Source organism: Pipra filicauda, unplaced genomic scaffold, assembly GCF_003945595.2.
Source record: "Pipra filicauda isolate LSUMZ 115617 unplaced genomic scaffold, ASM394559v2 scaffold68_size4259465_pilon, whole genome shotgun sequence".
NCBI classification, from domain to species: Eukaryota; Metazoa; Chordata; class Aves; order Passeriformes; family Pipridae; genus Pipra; species Pipra filicauda.
Genome location: NW_024104853.1, coordinates 674,174 through 698,731, shown reverse-complemented (window position 1 = coordinate 698,731; position 24,558 = coordinate 674,174). Strand labels below are relative to the sequence as shown.

The window sequence follows — 24,558 nt, the reverse complement described above, 5'->3', positions numbered from 1 at the left end:
TTATGGTTTCTGAACAGGCTTTTATAAACAAACATCCACGACTTAAAGCTGTGCTGTTCTTTTTGCTAACAGACTCACTAGAGAATCAAACATTCAAATAGTTAGAGAAGCTGAACTGTCATTTCCTTGTATTTTTTAGTTCTTATTTCCACACTGGAAAACACCATTTAAGAAAACCTCTTTTTTGTCACTGCATTGAATTTATCTTGCAAGAAAACTTGAATCTCCAGAACTGTCAAGCTGACTCATTTCAATTTAAAGGGGAATGTAAGATTTAAAGCAACATGAAAACAAACTGTACTGAGTTACACTTTGCTGGATTATTTGGACCACTGTAAAGTTCGAATAATATGTACAGTCTTCTGTTTAATAATATATCTTCAGGAAAAATGAGCCTGCTAGATATTCAAAGAATGCCGCATTTACCGTTCCCACAAGAAACACCCATTTCAACTTAACATGTTTTTTAATTGCATTTGCAGAACAATATAGAGAAGGCCACATTCGTGAAAGTGTATTTGGTTTCCCAAGGCAGACTGTCTCTGGTGAACTTGAATGCTGTGATTGATACTGTGGCAGGATATCACCAGAAAGAAAATATTTTATGGATGTTCTTGTATAGTTTTTATCATGCTCGTATTATGAGACATGAAAACACAGGTAAGATCGGGCTTAAATAAGAATCAGCAAGACAATGAACAGATATTGATAAATCTACACTGATGCTTTTAAAATAATTCTAAGATGGTTTAATCCAAGTGTTTCCAAATTTATCCATATTAGAAACCACTGTCTTCAGAATTTTTGTATTCTTCAAATACTTGTATCAAACATTGCTTTTATGTTTTTCTCCAATTCTTTATTTTTTCATGGTTCAGCTACAAGTTATTTATCTCATCAAGATGGTTTACAGACCAGAGTTTTGACTAGATCCTTGTCTCCCACTCATTTCAGACTCTCAGTGTAAAGCAGTGTAAGGTCATGAATGTACATTGTACATCAGAGACCTGTAATAGTGCCACTCTGCTAACCTTAAGATGTAATAAATGACTTAGCGGGGTGTGTGACACAGTAGGTGGGGGGATGTTCCCATGAAACTGATTGAACCAGGGAGATAGCCTGCTTTCCTGAAAAGCTTGCTCTGAATTAACACAGGAAACAAATCTGGTGGGTTAAGGATTTGGAGTGGCTCAGCTATGGGTCTGACAGAGCACTGAGGCTGACACAAGAGAAGTAGGAGAATCACACAGAAAGATAAAGGAGGAAGAAACAACAGAAAGAGACAAGAATGACGTCTCATTTTCATGGCAGAAGGGTCTTTGTCTGCCTGTGTTCACAGAACAACTTGAATGCATTATATTGCCAGATGCCTTAGCTGCCAGCTGTGTTTGAAGAACTTCAAAAAATATTGAGTTTCAGTTGAGTGAAGTGAGGCTTCCTGGGTAAAAGAGGAGCAGCGTGAAAGAGAGCACTTGTAAAGATTACATGGAAATGGTAGCATATGAAGTGACATGGTCTCAAAGGTGAATTAATTTGTAGGAGATACAATAGGTTATGGACAGCAGAATCTGGATCAGTGAAATGTGTTCCGTCCTTGGGTTGAATTGAGGGCTGATTTTATTTGTGTGCCTTGGCCATATTTTACTGATCCTCTCAACACTGTAGGAGCCTTTTCACAGCACTGCCCACATTCTTGCCCAATCTACAGTGACATTAGTGCTAGACTTAGATGAAGTACTGGGGCAAAAACTTGAGGGAGACTTTAGAGTTCTGTGGTCATGTATGTAGACTTGGTTAGTGGGGTCTGCAGGCTGCCATTATGTGAAACAATTTTTGCTCAGCATTCTTTTCTCTGTGTGTTCAATGTGTTCCCTGCATTATAATCAAAGTTTCTGTACTCTTTAAAGGCTCATATGTCTTCTCTCAGTGGCAACCATGTTGGTGATCATTATTCTTCTACAGTCAGTACTTTCTATAGTGATTTTCTGTGCTTGCTTTTTAATGAAAATCAGTGCATTCTAGTGTTTTGCATGAGTCAATGTTCTTATTCTTTTTCTAGGAGTTATGAAAAGAATGGACTGGCTGCTAGACCTGATGGGCTGCATCAGCAATGTAGCATACAAGTCAATACTCTTACAAAATGTCAATCTTAAAGAGGTACATGCTGTGAAAATAATTTGCAACAGGAAAAAAGGAGATTCTGATATATTTCACATTCTTCCTCGGTTATAAGTGTTATTCCCCATGCTTTTATATTTTAGAAGATTGTGATCTTTCCTCCACAGAGGAAGATCATTCACAATTTTTGTGAATGAATGTGTGTTTAGTAAATGAATAAATATTTAAAACTCTTACTCTAAAATGACCTTGACATTTAAATTATGATAGAAGCTAAAGGAAATAATTACTTCACATTTACTGTATTTAGAACAATTGAAGGAAAATTTTGAATTTACTCGTAGAACTGTCTAGGCAGGTCAGAACTGTTTCTGCTGTTTCTGAGGGGGCTTGGACAGTTTTAGAGAAGTAATGTTGTTTAGGTCTTCTGTTTGAGGACAAAAAATAAGCTGCTGCTTAGATCAGAAAGGCATTTGTTACATTGCTATAATATTTCCCAGCCACCAAAAGGGTGAGCATCTCTGATTTCACTCAACAGTCAGGTTGCTATGAAGAAGTTATTTCTCCATTTTAAATGAAACGTTTAATATAAAGGATGATTTAAAAAGAGTGTGCTTCTTCTTTTCTTTCTGTTGTAGACAGTTTAGTTTGAATTTAGAAAGAGGCATAAGCTGTTTCAAAGCATGGAAGAATATTAAGCACTTTTTTGTTCTTACATTTTGAGTTTTAGCTGAATTTTCAGATGATTGTTTTGAAGAGCAAGTCGCTATCTGGATTTTGGTTCTGTGGTTGGTTTCTTCCTTGGATGGATTTTTTTGTTGTTGTTTTAATGGTTTTTTTAATTGGGCTTTTCCCCCCCTTTTGTATTATTCATTTAATAAAAGTGCATTTTTGCCTTTTTCCTGTTTAGTGCATAGATTTTCTCCTGTGGCTGTTTGCGGCTTCTGTGGTGGCCTGGGCTGACCATGGTGCACCATTACTGCTTGGCCTCAGTGCTGACTGGTCACCATGGAAGCACCACACGATATTACCGCAGTTATCTGAGGATCACATTGGCAAGCACCCAACTGACAAGTTTGCTGTGCAAGAAACTCTCACTCTCCTTCCAAGCAGCATTTCCCTTTTGCTGGCTAAAGAGCCTTGGAAAGAGCAAACCCAGAAGGTAAAATTGTGTGTAGTGGTAAGCATTTTACAAGAGTCAGAAAGGACCCCATTTTTAGTAGTCAGCTTGGGTCTTAGGTAGAGCAGTTATTTCCTCTACATTTATTGCATATGAATTGTTATATCACTTTTCTTTATTTTTAATCAGATGTGAATGTAGTTGCTGAAGTAAAATGGGAGGATTGCAAAGAAAAACATAATTCCAAAGATGGGAATTAAACTCTTTAGAAGGTACAGTCATGATAGGAGAGTTTGGAGCTGCTGGTAGCAACTCAGTCTTATAAACACTGAAAAACAGACCCCCTGCAACAGTTGGTCATGCAACAGTATCAATTAGGGGCAATCAAATGTCTTCTTTGTAGTTTGTATCATTTGTTTTCAAGTATGAGTTGAAAATAAGTGTGGAAAATTGTGCCTAATTTGTCAGACCTACTGTAGATTGCACCTAGTTGATATATGCGGAAATGCTGTTATAAACCTTTAGATTAATAGTTAGCTGTTTTGTGGAAACCAGAATCTGTTAGGAACTCATTCCTCTGAGCAGGTTCCTGTGCTCAGAGCTACCACTGAAGTCAGAATTCAGAATGTGGGAGAAATGCAGGGCCTAATTAGGCTTTAAGGAAGAATTTGAGGTCTTGCCCTGAAAATCATCCTTATAAGTTTGAAATACTACATTGTCGCCCAGACACCTCACACTGCCAGAGAAAAGTAGCGAAAAATGAGAGAGGTCAAAAGAGGAACAAAGGCAATGAGAGTTCTGAGGGATTTGCAGTAGAACATTTGGACAAGAGACTAATAAGAAAGAATCATATTATTAGGTTAAAGGCATGAACAGGCAAGATGGTGGCAAACTATTTACTGTGCCTTCTTCATTGCAAAGAATTATTGCTGTGATAATGAGAAGGAACAAAGGGAGTTTCAGATCCAGCTGTGGGAAAAATTGCCCTGACAGTGAGATGTACTACAGGGCATTTGGATACTCTGGGCAGAAGCTTCATTGGTCACTGCCTCTGATTAGATAATTGAATTTAGCAGCAATCAGATGTTGCCTGTCAAACTGAAAAGAATTTGTCATGTTTTGATGCAGAGGCTCTTTTAATTGAGACTTTTCTTCATATTTCAATCTTTAGTTTATTGACTGGCTGATCAATATGATGGAAAGTCCTAAGGAAGCATTATCAAAGTCTTCCATGGACCTGCTGAAAGGTAAGATACTTTTAATTGGGTCCTTATTTTTCGAAACTATCAGGACAGATCAAAATGCAGTTGTTAAAAGAAGTGAGATGAGCTGTATTTTGTCTTTAAGAAAACTGTCACAAGTAAGTTAATATTCTTGTCTGTAACACCTTCTTATATTTGCTGTCTCATCTGCTTACTATGTACCACTGAGGATCCTAAGGACCTAAAGGTACATCTAGTCCTACAGGCTTATTTCAGTGATGGATCTGTCCGTTGTTTTTGAAGTTACTCTTAAAAATAAAATGCAACATACTGTTCAGAAACACTCCAATACTAGAAGAGAAATCACATAACTTAGGTGCAACTGAAGATTGCACTGTAGGGAAGGGATAGGAGATGGACAGTGACAGCCTAGTGAAGTGGTCTGAAAAAAAAGGAAAGAGGAGTGAGGGTTGCTGAAAACATATCTGAAAATAAAGATGGAAAGTAAATGATATTTTGAATTGCAGTAGGAGCCTGTGGCCTTAACATGAATCCCATTGCTCACCTACATATGTAGGATTGTGAATACAATCAGTGCAAGTCATTTTAAGAGGACACTACAAATATTTCCAAGTGAAGTAAGTGCTCTTGTGCTTCCTTCCATTAACACAAGCCACCTCCTTTGGATCACCTGATTTTTTGGACCTAAACAAGGCTTCTTGAAATCCAGATATAAGTTCTTTTCATTACTAGGACAGTTAGCCTTGTTTTGAGGGTCTGCAGTCTTCAGTCACTCTGATAAATTTCCCTGTTGTGTCTGCTGATCTCCACCAGAAGCAATGCCAAGGGCTATTGGCGAATCTCCTCTGTATATCAGAGGATTCTGATAAACACAGTAGATTCTCAGTATGCCCTGATTGAGATAAGTCATTGTTCCCCTTGAGCTTTGCACTGTTTTTTTGCTTTTACGTGCTAGAACATGAAACTCCCTTCTGAATAACTAGACTGTTACTAATTTGGCTACTGGATTTTGTCTAAACATATATCTTTACAAATTGAATTAAGGAATCAGTGAGTTGCACAGTTTCGACTTTGTGCTTCTCTTGTTCCCAGTGCCTCCTATCTCCCCTCTTGCATAATTGCTCATTGCATTCAAACTTTCTGCAGTGTGATTCATCTATGTGCCTAAGTGATAGACTAATTATTAGGTGATGTGATGTCATTTCAGTAGGAGACATGCCATTTATGGCATAGGAAATGCCTAGTACAACATCACATTTCAGAGGGATGTAGAGACTAGTGTACCTTGCAAACAGTGTCAGTAATACTAAAAAGTCATACTAAAAAGTGGAAGAGTCATGAAAAGAGTCAGTAAAAGGAGAATTAAACCCATACCTGTGTTAGTAAAATTAGTAGGGAAAATACACTCACATCTTTTCCAGTCTGGACTGCAAAATTAATTTAATTTTCCCCTGTCTTCACAGTTACACTTCTGGCCTTGAGATCTCTTGCAGAGTTCAAGAAGAAAGCAGTATGGACTAAAGCTTATGGGTGGTAAGATACAGTGCACACTGCATCTTATCCAATGAAGAAAACTGTTCATACTTGAAAACATAATATTATGACTCAGGTATCAATAAACCAAATTCCAAAGACGTTTCCTATCAGAGGGTTTTGAATTGTTTTATTTTACCCTTTTGCCTCCTTATAAAGACTCCTAAGATGAAAACAAATATTTTGGTTTTAACTGATGGGTTGGTGTTCTTCTTCAAACATGCTGAATATAAATGAGAAAGACATATTCAGTTGAGTTTCAATTGAGTTGAGTGACACCTGTGAACCTTGCAAGCTGGAGTGGAATATTCCTTTAGTTCATGGAAGCTATGTAGGAATAGATGGAAATAAAACAAACTTGTGAAATTTGTTTGGATGTAGCTTATTTACTGAAATGTGTTTTAGTGTAACAGACTTCTGAATGAGCATTACTTTTTAACTGATAATCCTTTTTTTTTTTTTTTAGAAATAACACTATGTTCTTGTGCAATAGTGACAACACATACATAGTGTGAGCAGTTACAGCAGGTGTATAGTGTGAGCAGCGTTTCTGAAAGGGGTGGTGTGTCTGTCAATTTTGCAGTGGCTTTATAAGGATCACTGAAATAAGTCAATGATATGATGGCTGTTAAATCTGCAGCTCCAAGACAGCTGCAATTTTCTTTCCACTTATTACTAGTTTTGTCTCCTTTACCCTTCTTTGCACATAAAAAGAATTCTTCTCTGACTCTAGGAAAAAGAGACAATACGGCAATTCTTTTCCACCTTTACCATCTTAAGTAGATTAGCTTGTGCTATTTTTCTTATTTAATACTTTTCTCTTTCTGAAGGAACAGAGAACTTTGCTACTTTGCAGTCTCGCTAAGACAGATCTTAAAGAGGGTTTGTATTTACAAATCCTCCTTGCTGGAGTAGACAAAAATTAACTCAATATAATTGCTTGGGCACTGTTCCTTAATGTCTTTTGAAACAGTACTAGTGACAGAATTGTTAATTTTGATCAGCTTGAAGGAAATGTCACCACCCTACATCTAGAAGACACACCTCATTGCGGGAATTCTCCTATTTTCAGGACTGGTAACATTTCATCTGTGAAAGAAATTCTCCTCTGACTTCTTGGTCACATGGTCTGTTCAGCCTGTAGAAGAGAAGTCTGAGGGGAGACCTCATTGCAGTCCCAACTTCCTCATGAGAGGGAGAGGAGGGGCAGACACTGATCTCTTCGTGTGGTGACCAGTGACAGGACATGAGGGAATGGCCTGAAGTTATGTCAGTGGAGGTGTAGGTTGGATATTAGAGAAAGGTTCTTCACCCAAAGGGTGGGTGGGCACTGGAACAGGCTCCCCAGGGAAGTGGTCACAGCACCAAGCCTGACAGAGTTCAGGAAGTGTTTGAACAATGATCTCAGGCACGTGATGTGACTCTTGGGGTTGTCTTGTGCAGATACAGGAGCTGGACTTAGTGATCCTTGTGGATCCCTTTCAGCTCAGAATATGCTTTGATTCTATGATTCTTGGCAGGAGCGGGGGGGGTTGTTTCTCATCCAACAAGGCTACTGTGGAATGGCAGTGGGCTTCCCACAGTGATTGGACATTTCTTCAGTGATTGAGTGTGTGGAGGATTAGTGCAGTACTTGTTTGTGTTTCCAAAATAGTGTATAATTAATTGTAATTTCATGCTGCATATGCAGCTGTATATGGAGAAGACTATCTAAAGGTGAATGTGCAGAATGACTCACTGAAAGCAGTTGTCACTGAGTCAGTATCTTAGCTGATGACGTTTCTATTTGTGTGTATACTTCTAAGTAACATCTAACAAAGCCAAATATGTCACATTTTAATAGTGCCATCTCTAATGTACTGTTTCAAGCTAACTTATACCTTTACTTATCTTAGTTTGCATGTGTAGTAGCATTTTAATTCAGATGAAATTTTTGTCTTTTTTAAAGGGAACCACTGGGTGATGCCTACTTGCTGTGTTTTAGTTTGCGTAGTGGAGCAGTATATAAACATCTGAATTAACTGAATTTCTACTCATGTGTAGTAAAAAATGTAAGCCAAGGGATGGCATGGCATGGCCTGAGGGTGGCAATGCTAACACAGCTGCAGGGAGCACTGAGAGTTTAGAAGCATATTGAAATTCTGGTACACCAGATATAAGATATAAGAAGTAAGCGGGATGAACTGGAAGCATTAGCCAGCTCCCAGACCTGTGATATCCTTGGGATTAGTGAGACTTGGTAGAATGAGTCCCATGACTGGAGTGCTCGGATGCAGGGCTATGGGCTGTTAAGGAGGGGTAGGCTGGTCAGATGAGGCAAAGGAGTTGCACTGTGTATGAGGAACAGGTTTGACTGTACAGTCCTTACAGTTAAGGCTGAAACCCCCTGGGTGAGAATAAGGGGGATGGAAAACAAAGCAGATGTCATTGTCTGCTGTTGTTCAGTCATCCATGACGCCAGCACTGACTATTTAATCTATAGACAATGAGGAGAAATCTCTGGATCAGTAGCCCTTGTCTGACAGGGGGAGAGCTGTAACCCCCACTTTAGCAAGACCCAGAAGGACCACTCTGCATGCAAGTCACAGTGTGACACAGAATGGCCGTTTATTGGACATGGACGCCGGCTTATAAAGGGAGAGCAGGGAACTTGCTAGAACAAAGGGTGGAGACTGGGAGAAGTATTCAAGGAGCGGCCAATCACAGTAACAAGGGGTGGAACTTATCTAAACATGGACAAATGAAAAGCCATCTATGGGGAGTACTGCGATGCAGCAGGGTCGGACAAATAAGGAAAGGGTTTACATAGAACCAATAGGAGAAGAGGTAACAGGGGCACAGAGAAGGGAATCACACATTCTCATAATAAAACATATTATACCAACAAGGGAACAATTGTATAACTAAGTAAAACACTGGAAATAGGCATTCTCGTGGTTATGATGATCATATCTTGTGCATGACAGCGTAGGAGCACTCTGAGATATTTTTTTCCTCTTCCTCTGATCTCTCCTCATTAAGTCTCTTCCACCACTCATAGGACTCTCTTGGGGCACCTCCAACACTTGTCCTTATGGAAAATTTCAACTTCTCACACATAACTGCGACAAGCAAGTCTGAGAAGTTCCAGAATTATGCTGAAGATAATTTCTTCTCACAAGTATTCAGTGAGCTAGCTAGGAAAGATGCCCCTCTGACTTGTTTGTGAATAGAGAAGGACTCATGGGAGATGGGATGGTAGGTGTCTCTTTTGGCCACAGTGACCATGAAATGGTTCAGTTTAAATTTTTTGGTGTAAATGAGAAAAAAGGTCATCAGAATTGCTACCCTGGATTTCAGGAGAGGAAATCTTAAGTGCTTTAGGGAGCTAGTTAGTAATGTCCTCTGTTCAGCCAAGCTGCTCTTCTGCCTGTCTTGTTTGACTTTTGGCACAGCCTGCTCCTGTGCTTCTAAAGGGTGGTTCTTAAAGACTGACCAACACTTGTGGATCTCTAAGTCCTCAAAAGCAGATTTCCAGGTGGGTTTTTAATGTCTCCAGAGAGGGAGACTCCATGACCTCCCTGGGCAGTCTGTTCCAATGCTCTGCCATGCTCAATTTGAAGTTCTTCCTCATGTTGAGGGGGAACTTGTGTTTTAGTTTATGGCTGTTGCTTCTTGTCCTGTAGTTGGGCACCACTGAAAAGAGTCTGGCACCACCTTTTTAATATCCACCTTTGAGATATTTATATGTATTGATGAGATTCCCTCTCAGTCTTCTCCAGACTAAACAGGCCGAGCTCCCTCAGTCTCTCCTTATAAGAGAGATGTTCCAGAACCCTGATCATTCTTGTGGCCCACTGATGGCCCCTCTTCAGTAGCTCCTTGTCTTTCTTGAACTGTGGAGTCTAGAATTCAACACAATTCTCCTCAAGTATGGAGGGCCAAGTAGAGGGGCAGGATCACCTCCCTCGACCTGCTGGCCACACTCTTCCCAGTGCACCCCAGGATACCATTGGCCCTCCTGGCCACAAGAACTCACTGCTGGCTGACGTTTAACTTGTCATCCACTAAGACTCCCAGGTCTTTCTCTGCAGAGCTGCTCTCTAGTAGTTTAGCCCCCAGCCTGTACTGGTACTTGGGGTTATTCCTCTCCAGGTGCAGGACCCTACACTTGCCCTTGTTGAACCGCATTAGGTTTCTCTCTGCCCAACTCTCCAGACTATCAAGGTTCTGCTGAATGGCAGCACAGCTTCCAGGTTTATCAGCCATTCCCACCAGCTTTGTATCATTAGCAAACTTGCTGAAGGGTGCATTTGATGCCTTCATCCAGGTTGTTGATAAACAAGTTGAATTAAGACTGGATCCATTACTGATCCCTGGAAATGCCACTGACTACAGGCTTCCAACCAGATTCTGTTTCGCTGAACACAACCCTCTGAGCTTTGCTAGTTCTTCATCCACCTCACTGTCCATTTATCTAACACACATGTCCTGAGCTTACCTACGACGATGTCAAAAGCCTTGCTGAAGTCAAGGTAGACAACATCCACTGTTCTCCCCTTGTCGATCCATCCTGCCATGCCTACGCCCCAGGAGAACATAAGCTGCCAAAGATTCTCTTGCCATTTTTAGACAAGTGGATCCCATCCCTCTCTAACAGGTTACAATCATTGAAGTACAACTCTTTGTCATAAAAGCCATTGTCTTAAACATCTTTTTGCCTGCCCAATCCAGAGCTTTCCCAGAAACTCAGGTGAGGCATTGGAGCTGAAGGTACAGTGGCCTGCTGTCGTCGCACATGGAAGTCTGACTGCCTGGATCTCCCAGTTGCCTGCCTCAAGTTACCTCTGTACCAGAAGGAGGTGGGGAATTCTTCTGACATTAGGTTCATGCCTTTTTCTTGCAGTTTGGGTTTGAGGGTTGTAAGGTATGCAGATACTTTACCCAAAAATGCCAAGGCAGTGGAAAGGATTCAGAAAGGTTTATTTCAAAGACAAGGATGCTAAAATCTTACAAAAACCTCACAGTGCTGCAGGACAGCACTGGGCCTCAGAGAAAAGGCTCCCCTGCTCTTCCAGGGCTTTTTTTATCCTCTCTTTCTCCTCCCCCACCATCTCTGGCCCAAGGAGGCCCTGTACATGTCTGTGAAATTAATCTCTCCTGCATTCCAGAGAGAGCTTACTCACAGCTCTCCCTGCAGCTTTCTCTGAAATGCAGAAGGGATAGGGAGAAAAGCTTCCTAAGTGGAACAGCAAGTTCTAGTTTCCCCTTACGAATTCTTCCAAAAGCATATCTATGCCTACAGGAGTCCTCCCCATAGTGAATTTCAAAGAATCCTTTTCCTATTCTAGCCTTTTAGACTGCTGCAAGACTCAGTGATATAACAGTTTTTTAACATAAAATAATAAACATGGTTTAATCTGCGGTTGGTTTGACCTCGACTGGCTGCCAGATGTCCATTCTCACTCCAGCAACTTAACAGGACAGGGAGAAACTTCGTGGGTCAAGATAGGGAGATCATTTACCATTCACTATCAGAAAACCAGATTCAACTTGTGGAAGACTAATTTATTGCCAGTTAAAAATAGAGTAGGATGCTAAGAAAGACAAAACTAAAATTGCCTTCTCCTTACCCCTCCATTCTGCCTAGGGTCAGCTCTACTCTTTCATTCCTGAATCTTCTACCTCCTCCCTCCCCAAGCAGTGCAAGGTGGGTAGGGAATGGGAGTTGCACTTGGTTCATAAACCTTCATCTCTGCTGCATGTTTCTCTTCACGCTGTTCCCCTGCTCTAGCATGGGGTCCCTCCCATGGGATACAGACCTTGATGGTTTCTTCTCACAAGCTGCAATTCTTCAAGCACTGCTCTAGCATTGGGTACAATCCACTGGGAAAAGGCTGCTTCAGCCTGGGTCCCTAATGGGCCACAGTTCCTGCCAGGAACTTGTTCTTGTGTGGGCCTTCCATGGGCTGCAGCTTCCTTCAGGGTACAGCCACCTGCTCTAGCATGGGGTCCTCCCCAGGCTGCAGTGTGGATATCTCCTGTATAGCGTGTTTCAGCATGGGCTGCAGAGGGACAGCCTGGTCCACCATGATCTCCATGGCCTGCAGGGGAATCTGCTGCAGTGCCTGGAGCAGCTCCTCCTCTCCTTCTCTATTGACCTTGGTGTCTGCAGAGCTGTTTCTCTCACATTTTTCTTACTCTTCTTTCTCACAGCTGCTGCATAACATTTTTTTACCTTTTCTTATGTACATGTTGACAGAGATGCCACCATTTTTGCTGTTTGGCTCATCAGTGTCCTGCAGTGGCTCAATTTTGGAACTGGCTAGAGCCAGCTGTTTCTGACATGGGGGAGGCCCCTGGCTTCTCATGGAGGCCATTCCTGCAGCTTCTACAGTACCAAAGCCTTGCCACGTAGACCCAATACAATATCATATGTGATGTTTCCTCCTACAGGGTATGTTAACTCCAGGTAGTTTGATAACAAACATATTAGATTGAATTTCCAAGGGGGATAATGTCCATGTTTCAAAGTTATATAGTGGTTTCATATGGATTTATTCGGGCTATCCTCTTCAAAACTGTCATCTTATTCAGTTGTTCTAGATGTTTCTTCACGTTGTTCACACTGAAATCAGTTTGGATTAGACAGAAGTCCAAAGTGGAAGTACTTGTGTTTGTCTAGTAAGTTCCAAATTCCTATCTGTTTCCAGTGCTTTGAAAAAAAAGAATCCAGAGTTGACCCTATACTATTGCATGCATGATCTTGTTGCTTATGGTTTGCAAATAGAGTGGTCACAATAGTCTGCAGGCATTGCCTGCCATAGATATTAAATATATAAAAATTATAGTAGGTGACCTTTCATAACACATTAGTTTAGCTTCTCTGTTTCCTTATAGAACTTCTTAGGCTACATGGTTTAAAAAGTCTTACAGGCAAAAGCCTCTTCATATTGTGATAGTGTTTATTTTCCTATTATATTCCCTCCTACTATTATCTTGCTTCCCTCCCCACAGTTTTCAGTCAAACTCAAAAAGTTAGCCTCACTTTTCGGCCCCGCCTATTTGAATTGAAATGCAGGTGATAATCAATACAAATAAAACATCAGAAAAGCCCCTGCCAGCCAAAATGAGTTATTTGGCTACTTTTGCCTGTACAATCCACTGTGTTGCTGTTGTATTCTTAATTCCCAACCTCTGAAGAGCCAATGATCTAGTTGCATTCTCACAGATAGTCCTGCAGAAGTATGAGGAGCAATGCAATTGAGTAAAATGCCTAAATTTTTGCACATGGTTTTTGGTAGTCATTCAGTTCCCTTTAAAGAGCAACATGTATTTGGCCTGACTGTATCCCACTTCTTTTGCACACATCTGTCTGCTGTTCAGCATGGGAGAAAATCATTGAGGGGAGAGAGGCAAGTCATGGCAGATACATGATCATAAGTATTTATTTCTGCTCCTTAAATATCCCCTTGAATATATAGTAGTTGAGTACCTGATCACTTGCCTTTCTGGTTTAGCTGCATGTACTGGAATCTTCTTTTGTTAAGTGAAGAATGGGCCAGAATGTGAGTGCCTGGGGCTAATCAGCATGTGAGTCTCATAGGTTGCAAAGGTTCTGGCTTCTCCTTGAGAGATCCAGTTCCAGCCTTTTTAACTTTTATATATCAGTCACATACATGTTGGCCTAATATAAAGTAATCTTACAGATTAAATGGTAATTGTCATTACAGAGTATTTGTTGCCAATGAGGTAAGAATTAATACCGAAATAAGGTTTGTTGGTGTGACTGTGAGTGGAGGCACTCTTCAGTTTGTTCAGAATTCTCTAATATATGTTAGAAAAAATATATTAATATCAAAAACTCCAGTAATTTTTAGTTAAAACTTTCAAAAGTTTTCCGAAGTTGCTCCATTTTTGAGGTGCATTCAAGAGACCTGCCTTTCTGAAAACTCTACACAGCCAGATGATGTACATGCAAAGAGGAGTGTTGCATTGAAAAATCTTCGTCTAATTTCTTTTTAACTTATGATATGCAGCAGTCCACTAGGAGTATATTTTGTATTTCGAAACAAAATATCAACTTAGCTTCTTTTGGTTTTGATGTTGCCTGTCCCTAGGTGTGCCTTTCTCTCGGAGAAGAGGTTCTGGATGATAAAGCACATACCTGAATCAAAACAGAAAATGGTGTAAGAACAAGGGAGCAGAGTCCAAAACTGTCTTGAATAAATTTAGAAGGAGCAGTAGGAGCCTTCGTCTGGCAACCTTGCAGGGTTCCTTCCATGTACTTAGGAACAGAACACTGCGTCATAAAGCTGAGATCCTTCAAATTCATGTTAAAGTCAATGACAGAACAAAGACTTGTCTGTAATGTCCAAATTTTTCAAAAGTGTTTTGATGAGGAGGAGAAGGAGTCTATTTACATGCAGATTTTGGAGTGGGCTAGTTTTTTCATCCTTTTGAATAATCAAGCAGTAAAAGTGTTAATTTAGATATAACTTCTCATCCCAGCTAGCACAAATGAATGAGCAATAATTGCACAGAACAAGAGTATGATCAAATGGAAATTGATTTAAAAAAAAAACAAAAATACAACAAAACAAAACAAAAAAAGAAAGCTTCGCTAAGTAGCTGTAAGGCCAGGACCACTGAAACAATTTTTGTTGGTTTGTATTTTTATACCTCATACACATAGTGTATCTTACAAATTCAAACTTGTATTTGAAAGATACTGGAAATCAAAACAGGTGGTGATGCACTTCCCTGCAGTGGTCTGCAGAAGATGTGGCAGAGACAGAGTTTGTGAAAGGCACAATACTGACTTGATTTTTTGTTGCCATAGACATCCCAGTTGCCTTGGGACCCAGCTTTCTGAAAGATGAGATACTTACCTGTAAAGAGCACTAGTAGGTACATTTTCAGAACATAGGGGAAGTAGATTGAGAAGGCGAATGGAAATGGTAGCTTGATGGAGTATGTGCCAAAATATTCAAAATAAGGCAGTGATACACAAATTGCAAATGCTGTAAAACATGGTAAATCCTTAGTCAAAAGGAGGTGGAAGATCATCAAAAAGCTTTGTGTAACAGTTAATTACTTTTAAAGCACAAACAGCTGTATTGTATATACCTATGCATTAATATACATATATATTCACATTCATATATATTAATACACATATGAACATTTTCTCCTTGAGTTCAGTTTTGTAGGACTGAGGTGCTAATTGCTCTTAGTACTAGAATTAGCAAGTATTTCCTATTCAGTGTCAATCCTGTAGTTACAGTCCTTTCAGTGTGCTCTCAGTGGGCACTTTTCTTGAAGTAAGTGTGATGATCTGCTAAGTATGGCCTAAACCAGTAAGGTCAACCTCATGGGGGAGAAGGCAGCTTTGGAACTTGCTGTCTAATGTGCTCAGTCTGGAATGGGGAAATCCGTTTGTCTTTTACGAGAGTATTTTTCTGCTTTACTTAGAAAAATGAACATTTTCCTATATTGTTAAAAAACAATCCAAAACCAAACAAAAACCCCACCAGACACACAAACTCCAAACGTCAGAGAGCTCCTATTAAAGAAAAAAGAACAGAAAAGAGAAAGAGAGGTGACATACAGGTTAATATGAAGATACATAAACATTTATGACAACTTTGGCAACACAAGAAGAACTACCTTAAACGCAAATGGCAGTTAAAGTGTTCACATTTTATTGAAGAATATTGAGGAAGCAAGTTGTTGGTACCTTTCCCACTTCCTTACCTTTAGCCAGAACTGAAAGGGGATAAAGTGGGATGCACAGTGAGAAGTTGAGCCATGTCAATGGTAGGTAGTATATTCCCATCCTTGCCAACATGTTGTAAGTGTATCTGCAGCAAGAGGAAAGCAGATGAGCTCAGAGGGCATGAGTCTTTTAGAATAAAGAGATGTTATTGAAAAATCCAAAGGAATTGCAGAAGAGCTTGGAGCTGCCTATCTCAGTAAATTTCAGAGTGAGCAACGGCTTTTTTAAGGCTCCATAGCCTAAAAGTAGATGGTTCACTGTTTTGGAGAGGTGGGTCTGTGGTGCTACCCCAGAGCAGGCAGACAGCAATAGAGCCCTCCAGACAGACAGCTCCATCAGAAACATCATGATTTCATACTGATCCATTAGAAAATGAATTTCAGATGGGGATATTGCATCTGGGTAGGTGCAGGTAGAATATGCCTATCACTTGGGACTAAGAAAATGCTAATTTGTGACTGCTGAGCTAGCTAAATCATTGCTGGAGAAGGCTAAACAGGAAGGTAATTGCAGGAACTTAACCTTCTGTAGTACATCTGCTCCTATGCTAGACCTCAGAAGGGGTAGTAGGAGCAAAAAAACACAGTTGTGCTCCAATGTGTTTCATCATTTTATTCTTACTGTGGCTGTTACTGGGAGACCAGAATGCTTAGGACTTCAGTCTCCAAAGATGAGCTAATTCTGGTTTGATCTTAAAGTGGTACAGCAGCTTTCCAAACACTGAGAAACAGGTCTGATCACTTTTTTGGTCAGCTGAAAGGCTTTTTGCCCTGTGGTCTTGCTAGAGATATGAAAATCTGTTACCCAAGATTTTCTGATAGATGAAACCAACATTAAACAAACTTTCTATATTCCCTTCTTATTAATTGATTCATTTTGCATCATACCTGGACTGTAGAAGAGTTTGATAGGCTGTAACTGTACCATTTTCTCTCAAGTTTGATCTCTGAAACCTTGGGATTGTCTCCATTTTTTATTATTGTTGCTTTTAAAGCTGAATCTCAACCTGATACAAAACAGGAAAAGGACACAGCTACTCCCTCTCTATACAACTCCATGGGCTGTTCATGCTATAAGCAGGAAAGATCAGGTATAGAAAACCTTGCAGAATTTGCTCATGGCCACCATTAATCACAATGCATAGTAAGTAGTCCTTCAGGGATATTTATGTCCCTGAAGGACTATGTGGAAGAACTTGTAATATTTCAAGATTAGTTGGATGGGATAGATCCCTTTGCACTTTTAGACATAGATGTTTCTTTGAGATACTAGGCGTGACACAGATGCTATAAAATAAATCAGGCAATAATTCTAAACCTATATGAGTTGTAATATGTTATTTGAATTGGTCATTTGCTGCTATAGACTACAGTATTTTGCTTACTAAGCAACTGCCATTACTGCTGTGATGCTGGAGCATGTTCTTTAGCAATGGTAGAAAATTAATGATGCATTGATTGAATTACTGTGCACTGACAGGACTTTACAGCCAATTCTGTTTATATTTTTGACATCTCTCCAGCTGCACAGAACCCTTTCATTTCAGATTAAGTTCTACTATTTTAGCTTTACAAGCTTCAAAAATAAATGGGATGGAGCAATAATAAAAACAATACAAGTAGTAGTCTATTAACACATGTAGTACAAATATTCTGAAGCTGGCTTAAAATCCCTATCAGTTCTGACACTTTCCTTTTTTAGATCTCTTTTATAACATGCATTTCCTTTGCTGCCTAAATCCATATTTTTCAGTCAGTCCCCTAAGCAATATATTCAAAGTAGCAGAAAGCTATTTAGCAGAAGAAAAAAAGATTTTGCTGCCATACGTAGGTTACTGTGAGGGCTTCTTAAAATGCTTCTTAAAATGCTTCTTAATTCTGTATGTTTTACCTGCTGTAAGTCTACAAACTGAGGTGCATAGAGGCTTATGTTACATTTGAGAAGTATGTTTGTTGTCCTTGTGGTGTGATATATGCCCTACTACACCAAAATGCTCATCTCTGCTGCGGGACCTCTTGGCTCTTTGAAAAGCACAGGTGCAATTAACCTAGAATAGTCTTTTCATTTTAGCAAGAAGTTCTGCTCGTGCTATACTGTGCTGTCAATCTTGGATCAAAGTGGATAAAAACAAAAAAATAAAGCAACAGGATGGTAAATCGCTTTCGGAAATTGGTGTTCCTTGGAAGGTAGTTGTGATTTCATTTTAAATTTTTGTTAAAAAAGGCAAAGCCTTTGAACTACAAATGATAATGCATTATGTTACTGCATTACTCTGTCTTATATTTTTAAGTCACTCTGCCTCTCAACCATGTGGATTTTTATAAAAAACAGTAAGTAACTTACAAGGTTCAAGCTTTACTTAAAATGGATAATATGCTTTACCAATTTTGAAACAATTCAGTGAGCCTGCTGCACAGTAAGGGTGGGCTTCTGGTGGCAAGAATAACCCATTTTCCCCTCGTGGTTTTGATGTTGACTCCTTACCTGACCACATCTAATAAATTCCAAAGGAAAAATAAAACACACACGACATATTTCCCTTGAACTTCTTCCTGACTGTTGATCACGACAAATAAAACAATTATTCTCTCAGTGATCTGAAAAGAAAAGAGGATTTTGAATTCATGTAGCACCTTCTGTAGCTGTTATTTCTGTGCCATTTTGGCCACGGGTGGATCCAGTTTCCTTTATGCAAATTCAGCAGTGAATGTTTTGTTTCTTGGCCTGCTTTTGTTCAAGATCCCATTGGCCTTCAGCACAGGCAACTGGAGACTGCTGGCTGCAGCATCACAGATCTGCCGTGGTAAGTGTGGAGGTTTGCTTGCCAACCGGCATGATTTGGGTTTGTAGCCAAGGAAACCTGTGGCTGAACCGGCTGAGGTCGTGGAAGCAAGGACTACTCCCACTGCACATGGGTGCCTGGAGGGCCAGCAGAGATGAGTTTCCTTGCTTGTAGGCTGTGGGGGAGGCAGTGGGATACAGAGGGCACTTCTTGGAGGGGTAGTGTGCCGGAAAGTACTAATCTCACACTCCCAGCTCTGTTTGCCATAACTTAAGAGATCTGTGTCTCAAGGCATCTCTGTCATGTAAGATTTGCAGAAAGAGGGAGGAAAAGCAGAATTCCTGTCTTTCTTTCCATCTTATTCTTGACTGGGGGAGGTGGATTTAAGCTTGTCACTTACGTGAATGATTGCCACAGCATTTATAAGATTTTTCTAGTGGTTGAACTTTATCCAACCCACAAGGTATGCCTTTACAAATGAAGAGATAAAAGTGGATTAAATGGGCAGTGTCCCCAGCTTAAAATAAAGACTTTTGTGGTACCAAAGCTCAAGAAATTAAAAACAAGTTTGTCTTTTTGCAGCTTTCCTGGAAAAGTTTCCTAACAGTATCCATGCCCTGCCCTGCAAAGTAAATATATTAGTACTGCCAAGAATTTGCTTGTCAGGCTCGCCGAGAACATTACCAATTCACTCTGATTTACACTCTGTTTGAAAGTGTTGAAGGAGAAAACATGCATCTAATCAGTTGGTATGAATCAATATGGCTTCATTGTTTGTTTTTTTTACCCACTGCCATGTCTTCCATAAGATACCTTAGGTTTAATGATTTCAGAGGTTGAGGTGTCAAGTCAGTGAAAAGTTGTGAAATGAAAATGGATTACCAAGGTTATTTTTATAAGCACAGTTATTCTTCACTGGTGCCCCCTTTCCCCCTTACTCCTACCTTAAACAAAATAAGAACTTTGCCTCTTAGCCAATTTGTGTGGTAGTTTTGCTACATAATGTTTATGGGTTCCTGTATGGATCATTTTGGGACAAACTTTTTTTTTTTTTTGCAATCCACATCTGTTGCATAAAGCAGCCTTCACTTCACTATTCAGCCAAATTACGTGAGAGCAATTTTTCATACAGAAAGAAAGCATGTCTATCCCCTGGGGATCTGGTTCCTCATCTTGGAAAGCACTGAGGGCCACAACAGCTAAAAATGGTTTTGCTGCCTCTAACGCTCTCCTGACTGTCATCTTGTGTTGCTGATCCCATAGGTCCCTAACTGAGGAATTGATTTCCAAGAAGGTCAGATGTTGACAGACTTCTGTATATATGGGCCAAGAAACAGAAAGTGAGAGGTAGTATGTCCTGTGTTTGTACTATGATGCTGAGGACCCTGACAAAAACATGGGGGAACTGGAAGTACTGATTCAGGATCTGAAACCAGATAGAACAGAGGTAGGAGAAACATGGCAGGACAACCATCACAAGAGGGAAAATAAAACAAAGGTAAAAGCAGTGTGAGCACTGAATGGAATTGTGTGCTGGAGAGAACAGATAAAATAGACCTGAGATAAAATTGTTAGATGAAGGGTAGTAAAGAGTGCAGCATTGGTGATGTGAGCATTTTGCTACTGACCCTAACATCAGACTGAGATGTGGAGAGAGTTCTGCAATGTTGTTAATAAAGAGCTATTTCAGGGAGTTGCCACAGGAAATTGCCCTAGAGACCAAGGCTTCTTCCTGATAATGAAAAGATGGACATGTTTTTAGATGTCAGAGCTGGAAGATTTTCCAAATGGTCACTTGCTTTTCAAGAAGCAGCTCGGTGGAAATGCATTGGAAAACAGCATGGGTCAAATGATCAGAATCTGATTCCATATCAGTGAGAGAAAGGACAAGCAGTAGGAAGTCACCATCCCCAGTTTCAAAAGAATGTGCACTGGCTAGTGAGACAGAGTGGCTATGGAGACCCACAATTCAGCGTCGTGATCTAGAAGTGGAAGAGGCTGTGGATTTCCTTCTCTCATTAGGGCACAAGCAGAAACCTGAGAGGCAGATTTCCTTCATCAGAGGTTTGTGAAGGGGAGTGATGGAGGCACTCAGCTTTACTATTTGCACATGATGGAACTTGGTAATCAGACAGTAAACTATGTTAAGCACCTGCAAGAGCAGGAAACTGAACATGCTACAAAGCTGCGCCCCCTGTGGGTCTTCTGTTCCTGTTAGACTGCAGTCTCATCTGGCCAACAATGGGATGCACAAAGCAGCCACCAGACACTGAAACCGGAAACAACATGTGGCCTTACTCTGGAGCATGTCCGCAGGCAGGACACAGACCTGGCTACTCAGAGCAATTGTAATGTCCCCTTGAGGACAGGCAGTGGCATCCTACCTCTTTTTCTGCATAAATCAGGGGGTTGCCTGCCTGCTTGCCTTTATTCTCTTTCAAGACGTTGTGCTCTTTCGCAGCTCATACCTTTATGTAGTATGCATAAATCAAAGGTAGCTGCAGGGGTTAATCAGAGACTGGGGACCTTCTCTGCAAGTGACAAGCTACTTGAAGAAGAGGAGATTCCAGTAAATGTCTGTTGATATTGTGCCCCTATACACACCGAATCTGTATACATATATACGTGGAGTCATGTACATATATAAATATACACACACAGATAAAAAGCACATGCTACTGCTCAGCAATGGATCATTTCCTGTATGGATCATCTGTCTTTGCATGAAGGAAAATATGGGATTCTCTTTTGCTGCTCTCTTGCTCAGAAAAAAAACCAACCAGCAAATCCCCAAGTCCTATGTTTTCACATTCATAAAAAGAAAATATGTGCTAACATGTCACAAAGCATAATTACAATGGTTTCAGTTTTCTTTCCTTCTTTAAAATCAAATTGGAATTTCCTTCCTCTCCCAGCACTGATCTCTCACAGAATACAGCAAGTTCTGTAGAAGGGCATAAATTTCCACAAGGCAGCCTGTGTTTCTGAATCAAGTAAATGAAACAGAGCAAATTTGGCTAGCTGAGGTTTGGGCAGGAGCAGACAGCACATTCACTTCCATTTTTTAATGACTGTGATTGCAGTATCATACTTGGTAGCTGAAACCCTTACACAGCTCTTCAATTCAGTGAATGTTTAAAAAAAAACAACAACAAAAGAAAGTGAGAAAAGTGCTACTAAATATTTAAAGTTTAAAATTAATGGTTTTATCACAGTAGTACGTTGGTTTTGGTTCAGTAAATCAAATTCTGTTTGCATAGGATGAAGAACTGCTGTTTTGTTCACAAAACCACCAATCTTTTTTTATATCTTTTCTATCTCCTTACTGAGGTACCAGTCCCATCTGCCTTTACTCCCTGGCCAGACTGTCACATTTTATTTTCTTCTGTTTTGGTGACAAAGACATGTTGTCCTGCCCTCCTCCAACTCAAGCTGCAAAATGCCCTGAGAGACATCCCTTTTGCACGAGCTTTGCAACTGTGCCCTGTCTTGCCTTCCCCCAGCACATCCATCACACAGGACTCATTTTCTTTAATGGTGTGACTTGGCCTTGGCCTACCTAACCCTTCTCAGATGCCTGGTGGCCTGAGACTTTGTCCCTCAGTGGGAAATCCTTTCCCAAGCAACCCAGTTCTGAGGACTCAATTCCTGCAGTTAGCAAACTATCAGCAGACTAGGCTCCCTGAGGAAGGGTGCAGGTGGAACATTCAGGGTAGTTCAGCCTGGGCTTGTCCCCAGGGGTGGCCATGGCTGACATGTGCAGGTCATGAAGAGAGTTTTGAGAAATGGTCTTACCTGCAAAAACCTGGGGAGGAGACGGCTTTTGTCAATGCCAGTGAGGATGTGCAGGATCTCCAGTATAGATAACAATTGGCAAACACGCATTACAAGTCCTATGGAGTAAAATGTGTCAGCCAACGAATCTACAGACAAAGTGAAGAGGAAAAGTAGAGGATAGTTATACAGTAAAGGTCTGAAGCAACTTCTGGGTTAGCTCTTGTCCTATCACCACTGGAGATGTAGAGAAGTAAAGTTCACACAGTACCAAACTTTTGGGTAGCAGAAGCCAAGCTTCAGGGAGTGGAAGAGGCAGTCCATTCCGTGTGTGGCTGATACAGAGGCAGGGAGCTGAGATAGTAATTAAATTCCCTATATTTAATTTATGGGCAAACGCTGTGCTGGATGTGTTGGTTTAGAGATACCACTTTAGGATATTTCTAAATAGGAGGAAATGTTGAGCAAATGCATGAGGAATGTCTAAACATGAGGAGATGTTGAGTTCCCGCCTGTATCCGTACGCATGGCACTGCCTAAAACAAGTAGATCGGAAAGGAGGCATTTTATATGCCTACAACTGTCCACCATTATAAATCTTCACTAGTTTTCTATTTTTGTGTCTTAACTCCAGGCAATAGAGAGAGAAATACATTGTAATGTTTTTGGAGATAGAGAATCATGTGCAATAACCACTAACATCTTCTCTCCTGGTGGCTTCAGTAAGATTAATGTTTGCCATAATAACTGGACCTAGTCACATTTAGGTCTATGTCTAAGTCAAATGTTACTAGCATGCTGCTGAATATTAAAGCCCATTAGCAAAATGAGCTTCATTCCTTATGTAACAGGGACAGAACATAGGTACCAGGAATTTGTTCAGTCTTTTTAATGGAGTATTTTTCTAATTGAATTATAGTCACTCAGAATCTTAACTTAATCTCTCATTTGATATTTCTCTGTGTCTGTCAATCTGTCTTAAAATGCTTAAGGAAAATAGAGAAGGAATCCTACCTTTTCCAAATGTCATGAACCTGATGATCATATTTGTAAATATCCATGAATGTCCACAGAATTGCATTAAGTCATACACAAACAGGTACATGTTCATGGTAAAGCTGTGGAAGTGAAAATAATAAACCATATGACAACAACATTGTAAGAAATTGCATTCTCTTTGGACATGTTAGTAAATCAAAGAAAAAGAGCTGAAATTGAGAAGAGCCCTGCTGAGAAGGACTTGGGGGTGCTGCTGGATAAGAGGCTGGACATGATTCAGGAATGTGCACTTGTAGCCCAGAAAGCCAATTGTATCCTGGGCCTCATCAAAAGCAGCATGGCGAGCAGGTTGAGGGAGGTGATTCTGACCCTCTGCTCTGGTCTGGTGAGGCCCCACCTGGAGTGCTGCATCCAGCTCTGGGATCCCCAGCACAGGAAGGACATAAGACCTGTTGGAGTCCAGAGGAGGGTCACCAAGATTATTAGAGGGCTGGAGCACCTCTCATATGAGGAAACATTAATAGAATTGAGATTGTTCAACCTGGAGAAGAGATGGCTTCCAGTATCTGAAGGGAGCCTACAATAAAGGTGGAGAGAGACTATTTACAAGCATATGTAATGACAGGACAAGGGGGAATGGTTTCAAATTTAAATAAAGTAGGTTTAGATTAGATATTAGGGAGAAATTCTTTACTGTGAGGATGGTGAGGCACTGGAATAGGTTGCCCAGAGAAGTTGTGGCTGCCCTATCCCTGGAAGTATTCAAGAGCAGGTTGGATGGGGCTCTGAGCAACCTGGTCTAGTAGAAAGTGTCCCTGACCATGGTAGGGGGGCTGGAACTAGAAGATTTTTAATGTTACTTCCAACCCAAACCATTCTATGATTCTGTGAAATGTAAAAAAATCATTGAAAACTGCCTCTCAGTGGTCGTAAAACAGAACTCTGCCTAATGGATCAAAGGCTCTCTTTGGGAGAGATACCCAGGATATGCCCAGAAAAAATTTCTGAGTTTCCACCAATCATTAGGGTGAGCTGTGGCCATAAACTGAAATTTGTGCCTCCAGAGGAAAAAGTAACTAAACAAAGATACTCCACTGACTGCTGGATTCAAGTTGCATTTCATAAAATTAATCTTCTGTTGGAACAGAAGCACTTTTGGAGCTGTTCTAACATAATTTTTATGGATAATCTGACTTTATGCAAAACTTCAAAGGCTCTGTGTGGGAGAATACAGAGATTATGAGTCATGGAA

General features: G+C 40.4%; 2 protein-coding genes across 6 annotated transcripts in view; one reads left to right on the top strand and one right to left on the bottom strand.

Moving 5' to 3' along the window:
* The window catches only part of FOCAD (focadhesin), a 96,980-nt gene extending 90,616 nt beyond the window's left edge, over positions 1-6,364 (top strand). For all 4 annotated transcript variants that reach the window (XM_027722357.2, XM_039388793.1, XM_039388792.1 and 1 more), the window contains exons 40-44: positions 483-660; positions 2,060-2,157; positions 3,029-3,280; positions 4,410-4,485; positions 5,925-6,364. In XM_027722357.2, coding sequence (XP_027578158.1) covers positions 483-660; positions 2,060-2,157; positions 3,029-3,280; positions 4,410-4,485; positions 5,925-5,998 — 678 coding nt within the window. In that variant the 3' untranslated portion in view covers positions 5,999-6,364. The remainder of the gene's footprint in view (positions 1-482; positions 661-2,059; positions 2,158-3,028; positions 3,281-4,409; positions 4,486-5,924) is intronic.
* A 5,784-nt stretch (positions 6,365-12,148) lies between these two features.
* Positions 12,149-23,506, bottom strand: HACD4 (3-hydroxyacyl-CoA dehydratase 4). 2 transcript variants are annotated; one of them, XM_027722387.2, is made up of 6 exons: positions 23,322-23,506; positions 22,329-22,456; positions 18,236-18,348; positions 15,730-15,836; positions 14,865-14,996; positions 12,149-14,140 (listed from the first exon to the last, which is right to left on the bottom strand). In XM_027722387.2, the coding sequence occupies exons 1-6, from the start codon at positions 23,449-23,451 to the stop codon at positions 14,058-14,060; spliced, it is 693 nt and encodes a 230-aa protein (XP_027578188.1). In that variant the 5' UTR covers positions 23,452-23,506; the 3' UTR covers positions 12,149-14,057. The 2 variants fall into 2 exon arrangements, with proteins under 2 accessions (XP_027578188.1, XP_039244756.1); XM_039388822.1 differs by lacking the exon at positions 14,865-14,996.
* Between the last annotated feature and the right edge of the window lie 1,052 nt (positions 23,507-24,558).